This window comes from Lycium ferocissimum, chromosome 12 (genome assembly GCF_029784015.1).
Source record: "Lycium ferocissimum isolate CSIRO_LF1 chromosome 12, AGI_CSIRO_Lferr_CH_V1, whole genome shotgun sequence".
In the NCBI taxonomy this organism is placed as follows: Eukaryota; Viridiplantae; Streptophyta; class Magnoliopsida; order Solanales; family Solanaceae; genus Lycium; species Lycium ferocissimum.
The window spans coordinates 9028405-9038072 of NC_081353.1; the positions used below are offsets into that span (position 1 = coordinate 9028405).

Here is a 9668-nt window from a genome sequence, read left to right on the forward strand (position 1 = left end):
CTGGTTGGTGAACCACGACCACTTATACGGGCCGTACAATGTTATACGGACCGTATAAGTGTCCGTGGAAGTCCCGATGGGCTGATTTTTAGTTTTTATATAAACAGATGCCTTGGGTTCTTTTACTCCATTTTTCATCTTCTACAAGTATTGTGAGCTCAAAACCCTTCTCTAAGTACATTCCACTCAAGTCCAAGAGAACACAAAGATGAAAGACTAAAATCAAGTGATTGTGTGTTAGAAAGCTTTCAAGGGTTAGAGGACTACAAAAGATTCCATTAGAGGTGAACTAGGGTTTTTGTTCAAGTGAAGTATTTCCACTCAAGGTTCACTCCTCCACCATTTAAGGTAAGTTTTATAGTATTTCCATGTTGTTTAAGGTATTGAGAAGTTGAAACACTTGGATTGTAGAAGAAAATAGAAAATGGGTCTTGAATGTGAGAATAGTGATGTTTGTGAGTAGTAGCTTGGGTTGAGTAATGATTCTTGATATGTTATGATCATAGTCATGTTATAAATAATATTGAGAACATGGGATAAACATTGTATATGAGCGAATGTAATAGTGTGATATGACCATGGATATGGATGATTGGAAGTGAATTGAGAAGTAAGGATAATGTAGGTGAATAAAGACCATTGTTATAATGTTGTGAATGTTATTATTGATGTTTGGGAGTTGATATATGATATGGAGGAATTTGTATAAATAAAGGAGTTGCTTTCCAATTTTCTCAAGCTTTAGTCATGTATGATAAGCTATCGATTTTCTAATGATAGTATAACTCTAATGAAGGTAGAAACGTGAGCATTGAAGGAGAACGTGCAAGTGGTAGAATAGTTGAACGGAAAGGTATGTAAGGCTAACCCTACTTTCATAAGGCATGGTTCCTTGTCCAAATATCTATTCTTCTATGAGGCTATGATGTCCTTCAAATGATTCTATCTTTAAAAGCTACTAAGCTCATGATTCTCGATATGTTACGATTGTACTAAATTCCTCATATGATGAGTAATCCTCTAGGGTTGATGTAATGAACAACGATAGTAATGATGCTAAAGATGCTTATGAGCTTCTATGTATATGTGTCTATGCATGGCTATTATGAAACCCCGAGCTTATATGGCCGGGTAGAATAAATACATATATATATATATTGCGCACGCACCACTGCAGTTGGGTACGGATAACCCTAAGCCCTGGTAGGGCCAGGTATGTATACTCACCAAGCCTGACCATGGCCGGGTATGTAAAACACCGAACCTTCATGGTCGGGTATGCTATGTATACGAAATGCTATGAATATGTAAATGAGTACGGAAACGGCTACAGATGTATGTACAGAATCACGCATTAGAAATGGAATGTCCCTATGAAAAGAAAGTAAGTGTTTACGACGTTGGATCTACTACCTCCCATCTTATGCTATTTCTTATGTTGCTTATTATGCTTCTATACTGATATTGATCATGCTTTACATACTCGGACATTCTTCATACTTTCGACGTCCTTTTATTTGTGGACGCCGCGTCATGCCCGCAGTGGCGGGGAGCATGACTTGACCATAGCTTTATTACTCAGGGACTACATAGTGGAGCTCCATTTCATTCGGAGCTACAGCTTTTGATATTTATTCTTTTGTGTATATATTTATGGGCTCGGCGACGTCCTGTCCCGCCTATATGATATGACATCAACAATATAGGGATTAAGACTAGGCCAACAAGATTATTCTAACTAATCTTTTATTCTGTCACCTAACGGGATTTGGACAGCATCTCCTCTATGATCCTACCAACCCAACAATTCCAAATTTAGCTAATAACCAACAACAACAACAAATCTAACAATTTACAACAATAATATGACTAAACTCATCTTACAATTCTATCCAAAATAGCCCCTAAACCACAACGCCTTATTATTCGGTATACGATAATTATAACTATATTTCTAACACTTTAATCCGTTAAATCTCCATGTAATCATCTCAATAAAAAAGATGAGAAAATAATACATACCTTAGCAGAAGCTCAACCACGAAAATATCATCCCCCAAGCTCAATATTTAGCTTGAAACGACGACGACAACTCGTATTACACTTTATCCTTCACGAGCCTCGGGATTCGGGGCCTCGAACTTGATCGAATCCTTGCTTTATCTCTCTAACTCTCCTCACTCTCTCTCTAAAATATTCTAGATCTTTTGGCATGAAATGTGGAAGATAATGGGTGAAATTTATTCTTAAATAGCCAAGGAAGTGGGCCTGACCCGACTTGGAGTCGGGTTGGGCCTAGCCCACTGCCGCCGATTTGACCTTTCCTCCTTAAATCATCCATAACTTTTTATCCCTATGTCGCATGAAGACTCACGACCTATGGTTGGAAAGGTATTTCAATTAGATACAACTTTCATTTTTTGTGTTTTCCCAAATTCTCAACGTATAATGGTGTGTTGGCCTCGTAATGCTAGATCACCCGAAAACATATCCTTAAATCATCCTTTTGGAGTGCTTATGCTCATATTTGGCTTAAGTGTCCCTTTTAAGACTTGCTAAACTTTCTATGTACTATTCATATAACTTGTCATATGCCCTTTATAAAATCTCGACATGTGATCCCCACCTTAACTTACAGTTACGAGGGTTATTTGTCAAGTAATGTATTAACCAACTTACACCATATGGCCTTCACTGTCATTTATATGTTATTCTTATACATATGTAACAAAATCTTCATCCCTAATCCTTGTATATCTTTACTCTCCCCTGAGCCCATACTAAGTCGTCTGCAGTTTCGGCAACACGAAATTTTTTCGGGGTGTAACATCCTTCCCCCCTTAGGAACATTCGTCCTCGAATGTTAGAAATATATAACTTATAGAAGTTTTATGGATAGTTAAACAATAGAGTAAAGAATGACGGTACTATTTAAGGTCAAATTAATCGTATCTAATACCGCCAGTATCATGTTATAATAACTAAAAGGTTACATATCAAGGGTAGTCTTCTATTCGTTTACCCTAGTTTCGATTTATAGCTATGGTCTTGCTATGCTATGGGCACTTCCCCCTTAAGGTTTCAACTAAGTTTTTCACTAAGTCTTTTGTCTCGATTTACCCATTAACTCCATGCTTGTATTCTAACTTATGTTGTAATACATCTTGTCATAGTGGTAAGGGATAGTTCATATATAGCTTAAATCCATCAATAAATAATCTGAAGAAGGGTATACCTGATGGTGCATCCTGCGGTGTCTCTGGACCCGGTCTCCCACCTAGAGCATAGATATGATGCGGCCCAGTACTGGAGCTAGATGCTCCACTTCTTCCCCTACCTCGGCTGGAAGAAGTCTGGGGTCCTATCTCTGGGGCTCTCACTGGGTGACGATACTGCTACCGAATTCTCAGGAACAATACTACCCACTCTTTGTGGGCAATCTCTAGCATAGTGCCCCGGAACACCACAAGTATAGCATACACCCTGACGACACCGTCCTACATGACGTTTCCCACAAGTCGCACATCGAGGAGGGGCATCACCTCCCGCCCCCGACCCCACCTTCTACCGAGAACCCAATGCATAAGAACTGCGCTCTCCCCAAGAGAAGTCTCCCCTACCCCGCTAAGATCCTCGAAAGCTATGCAGGTGCACTATACGGTGCCGCTCTCGCTAGTGGAACCTCTATACTGACCCTCTGACCTAGCCCTCTTGGGCTGACTACTACTCTGCTCCGAGATAGCCTCTCGCTGGCTCCTACGATCCTCTGACCCCTGAGCATAAGCCTGAATACAAACTATATCCATACGTGGGCCGCATCGCCCTTTGTTTATACCGCCCTCCCGCAACCCCGGCTCTAATCCTATCACGTATCGGTGAACTCTGTCTTCCATTTCCGCACAATAGAAGGAGCACGTACGGCTAAAGAATCAAAATCACACTATACTCTACAACGGTACATACTACCCTGCCGCAAAGCAAGGAACCTATCAACCCTTGCCGTCTCAACTCGGGTGGCATATAATGGCGCGAAGGCATCCGAGAATTCGCCAAGTCGGCGGAAGAGCATCCCTACCCCTCGATAATCTCTATGATCGAAACCAATTAATCGCTATACCCCGTAATCTATAAGCGCCTAACTCAACAGTTCGTAGCTGACGCCTTCATCACATCTAAAGTACGCTGCATACTATCTATGAACTCCTGAGGATCAGCCTTAGGGTCCGTGCCCTTAAACTCTGGGGGATCTAATGTAAGAAAATCTTGGGCCCTAGCACTAGTAGCCCTATCTGGATACTCATGACCCCTATCCAGTCGTCCAGCCTGGGTAGCATGTATCTGAGTCAACAAACGAATAGCATCTCTCATCTCTCTCATCTCCCCGACCCCGAGTATCCGGCCGAGGACCGGAGGTACAGTCTTGCCGAGCTGGGGCTGGATCAGGTGCCCCTCTGAGCTCCTCCGGAGGTGGGGAAGTAGGAGAACTCAGGGACTGAAGGTGTATCCCAGTTTGAGTCTGAGCTCTGGTGGACTTGAGGGCTTGGCTAACTGCCTCACCCTCAACTGATTTGTCCTTCTGGGTCACGCGTCGCTTTACTCTTCCTAGTCATCACTGAAATCATACAAGATTATTAGATTAAGGACTTCACTTATGACACAGCTCTATTCGCACAATCTCTAACATGAAAGAAGGAATGACACCCTATTAATGTCTCGTAGCCTCCTGTTTATAGATATGGTACACAACTCACCGATAAACAAGATTCTACTACACACCGTCTGCGGAAATGCTGAGGACTGAACTGCGTTGATACCACTTTTGTCACGACCCAACCTAGGGCCATGACGAGTGACCGAGCTTAACCTGCCCGATAACCCAACTTATGTTACATGTACTCAAACATGGCATTCAATATGGTCTATTTAACTAAGTTTGAAAGCTATAAATAGAATACCAAAGTCCATCTGTAACTCAAAACATCTCAAAACATACTTATATATATGTAACATATCACAAGGCAAGCCAACGAGGGCCGCCGATACTTCGTACAACAAAACAATGGCCGGCAAGGCCAAACAACATCCATCACACCCACGCTATCCGCGGACTCACGGAAGAGTATGACCGTGCATAAGTGATGGATTGTGGCCCCGTCGTACCCATAATGTATACAAACAAAATTATACCAAAATAGGAATAGTCTCCGAAGCAAGTGGAGCTGTCTGACTCTCAATGCTGACTCCTCCTAGGTGGCTGGATCGTCTAACCGCATCCCTGAACCTGCGGGCATGAAACGCAGCCCCGAAAGAAAGGGGGTCAGTACAGAATATGTACTGAATCTGTAAGGCAATACTGAATCATAAAACAAGGAAAAGCGTAACCGTAAGCAACTTTAGAAAGCAACCTGGGAGTAACCTGGAACAGCACTTTGAACCACGTCATATGGTCCCTTACACAAATTCTAGCATACATAATATAAATATAGAATATCCTACTCGTGGCCGCTTTCGGCTAATAACACAATAGTCCCTTCGGATGGCCGCTTCCGGCATAGTCATGATGGCCCCTTCGGGCAGCCGCTTCTGGCTTAGCTAGGGTGGCCCCTTCGAGCAGCCGCTTCCGGATTAAGAATATTATAATCCAGCTGATCAGGTGGAACCATAACAATACATATGATATACAGTATGAATATGTAATAAAGTTACAAAACGTTGCACCCCTTTCAGAGTGGTTTCTATTACAACTCCCTTTGGAGAGATTTTGAGAACAAGTTTTAGAGTTTCCTTTATATACCATTTGCTTTGTAGTGAACAAGTAAGTATAATGTATCGCATAAGCTTCCTTCGAATTATCAACAAGAGTATAGCATTAACGAAACAAGACATTGGATATCGACTCCAAATCCAACTAAGAATAGAGTACTTATGTTTTACGTCCTTGAGGAGTCATATAAAAGGGATTATGCCAAAGTATGAAAGAAGGGTTAGCCTTACATACCTTATTTACGCCTCAAGCTAATCCTCGATTCCATTCCCGAGCTTGGTCAACTAAAATACCATCAACAATATAGGGATTAAGACTAGGCCAACAAGATTATTCTAACTAATCATTTATTCTGTCGCCTAACGGGATTTGGACAGCATCTCCTCTATAATCCTACCAACCCAACAATTCCAAATTAACCTAACAACCAACAACAACAACAAATCTAACAATTTACAAAAATAATATGACTAAACTCATCTTACAATTCTATCCAAAACAGCCCCTAAACCACAACGCCTTCATATTCGGTATACGATAATTATAACTATATTTCTACCACTTTAATCCGTTAAATCTCCATGTAATCATCTCAATAACAAAGATGAGAAAATAATACATACCTTAGCAGAAGCTCAACCACGAAAATATCATCCCCCAAGCTCAATATTTAGCTTGAAACGACGACGACAACTCGTATTACACTTTATCCTTCACGAGCCTCGGGATTCGGGTCTCGAACTTGATCGAATCCTTGCTTTATCTCTCTAACTCTCCTCACTCTCTCTCTAAAATATTCTAGATCTTTTGGCATGAAATGAGGAAGATAATGGGTGAAAATTTTCCTTAAATAGCCAAGGAAGTGGGCCTGACCCGACTTGGAGTCGGGTTGGGCCGAGCCCACTGCCAGTTTGACCTTTCCTCCTTAAAACGTCGATAACTTTTTATTGCTATGTCACATGAAGACCCACGACCTATGGTTCGAAAGTTATTTCAATTATCTACAACTTTCATTTTTTGTGTTTTCCCAAATTCTCAACGTATAATGGTGTGTTGGCCTCGTAAATCTAGATCACCTGAAAACGTATCGTTAAATCATCCTTTTGGAGTGCTTATGCTCATATTTGGCTAAAGTGTGCCTCTTAAGACTTGCTAAACTTCCTATGTACTATTCATATAACATGTCATATGCCCTTTATAAAATCCCGACATGTGGGCCCCAACTTAACTTACGGTTACGAGGGCTATTTGTCAAGTAACGTATTAATCAACTTACACCATATGGCCTCTACTGTCATCTATATGTTATTCTTATACATATATAACAGAATCTTTATCCCTAATCCTTGTATATCTTTACTCTCCCCTGAGCCCATACTAAGTCGTCTGCAGTCTTGGTAACGCGAAATTTTTTCGGGGTGTAACAGTTACATCCTGAGTTGAAGGCAGAAAAGAAAAAGGATGTCTATGAAGGAGAGGCAGAAGTGAAGATGAGTGAGGAGGTGGAAACTGAGAAACAAATAGTAGCAACAACATCTAAGGGATTTCAATATCCAGAAAGGCATAATAGGTATAATAGATGGAGATATCCCGTGCAGCAATATTTGCCGAAGGTGTTGTCTAGTGGGAAAGTTGTTACTTATCCAAATGCTACTAACATGGGAAAGAAGAGGAAGGAGGATCGTGCAGGGAAAGACAAGCAACCAGAAGGAGTCTCACTTCAAAATAATTTTGAAGTATTGAATGAAAATGTAGAAGAAGGGGTGGATAATGACAACACAAAGGATTTGGTTCCTACTGAGTCAGTAGGGACACCCAAAGAGCGTATGTTTTATTCAAGGAGGCAGAAGATGTTGACAAACCTGAGGAAAGTTTGAAAGTAACTAGGGAAGAAGGACATTTTGGAATGCAAGCTGAGAATGGAAAGGCAAGTGTGGGTAATGAGATAGTTATTTACAAGGGCCCTGAAGAAAAGATTAACAATGTAGATAATCCTCAAGAGACAAGCAGATGGAGGACAAAGTAGCAGATAGCCAAGAACAAGTAGAAGATTGTGCAGGTTCTGAGATGGTTATTTACAAGGGTCCTGAAGAAAAGACTAACAATATAGGTGATTCTCAAGCTGATGGAGGAGACAAAGTAGCAGATAGCCAAGAACAAGTAGAAGATTGTGCAGGTTCTGAGATAGTTATTTATAAAGGTCCTGAAGAAAAGACTAACAATATAGGTGATTCTCAAGCTGATGGAGGAGACAAAGTAGCAGATAGCCAAGAACATGTAGAAGATGGAGAGAAGCAGAAAATAAATGATTGTGTGGACAAGTTAGTTTAGGAACATGAGCTAAGTAACACAGTCTTTTATCAGGAGCATACTCAGAAAGAATTTCCTCTTACAATTGTGCTCAGGCAGGAGGATCAGTTGAATTTTTCCACAAATCACGATGGAGTGGGATCCTACCTACCTGAAAGGGAGGAATCTGATGATTTACATATGGATCTGGTGGAAAAAGGTCAAGATCAGCAAATTCAATCCCTGAAGAAACCTTCTCCTTTGAAGGAACTAGATGATGTAGTCTCCCATAATCTAGCAGATATGGCATTACCTGAGCAGCTTGATGTAGGTAGCAGTGCTAAAGATAGGGTAGATGAGGAAGCTATAGAGCAGGTGTTTAATCAGGTAGTTAAGAAAGCTGATATTTCTCCAAAGTCCATGCATGAAGGGAGTAAGAAGGCAAACAACAAAGTGTAGTGGATATTCAGCCTTTAAGAATATTTCCAAATAGAGCTGTGAAGAATGTCAATAAATCTTTATGAAGACTCTATTTTGGAATATCCGGGTCCGTGAATTCACAACAAGCTTTTCATAGAGTGCAAATGTTACACGAGCATCATAAATTCTCCATCATTGCTTTGATGGAACCATTTCAACATTTTAGACACATTCAAAGATTTAGAAGGAGATTGGGCATGAAATATGCACATCATAACTGCAATGGCAAAATTTGGTTCTTTGTAAATGATAATATAGATGTAGAAGTGATTCAGGATACAGATCAACAGATTACAGTTAAGCTAAGTTTTCAGGAGGATAATAAGATTCTTATGACAACTATGGTTTATGCAAAGTGTGAAGCATTAGAAAGAATTTGTCTTTGGGATAACTTGTATAACCTCTCTGATCAAATAGAAGTGCCCTGGCTTGTGGGAGGGGATTTCAATGTCATTATGAATGAAGATGAGAAAATAGGGGGTCTGCTAGTTTATCCTGATGAGTATGAAGATTTTGCATTCTGTGTGAATTCATGTGAACTATTTGAGGCTCCTTTTAAAGGGAGTTTATTCACATGGTGGAATGGTAGAGCAAGTAGGGATTGTATTATTAAAAAGTTGGACAGAATGCTCACTAACTCAAAACTACAGGATTGGTTTGGTCACATGGAAGTTGAGCATTTATCTAGAATTGTTTCTGATCATGCCCCTCTTCTACTTGTGGAAATTCTTCTCAACATGTAAGGAAACCTTTCAGATTTCTAAAGTTTTGGATAGAACATGAATCCTTCTTAAAGACTGTGAATCAAGGGTGGAATACTGATTTTGAAGCAGATGAACTCATTACTTTTAAATTAAAGCTTAAAAAAGTTAAGTTTGTTCTATCAGAATAGATTAAAGCCACCTTTGGGGATATCTTCAAGCAACTGGTAGTAAGGGAAGATATTGTGAGAGTTAAACAACAACTTTTTGAAGATGATCCTTCTCCTGCAAACAGGATGGTACTTCAACCAAGCAAGCGTTAATTGAAGAAGTATATGCATTATAAGGAGGAGTTCTGGAGACAAAAATCTCATTTTACTTATTTTTCTGAGGGGGATAGGAATACAAGGTTTTTCCACAATATGGTAAATGGT

General features: G+C 40.3%; 1 protein-coding gene across 1 annotated transcript; it reads left to right on the forward strand.

Moving 5' to 3' along the window:
- Positions 1-8637: 8637 nt before the first annotated feature.
- LOC132039048 (uncharacterized) lies at positions 8638-9276 on the forward strand. Its single transcript, XM_059429600.1, has one exon. The coding sequence runs from the start codon at positions 8638-8640 to the stop codon at positions 9274-9276; it is 639 nt and encodes a 212-aa protein (XP_059285583.1).
- The last annotated feature ends 392 nt before the right edge of the window (positions 9277-9668 follow it).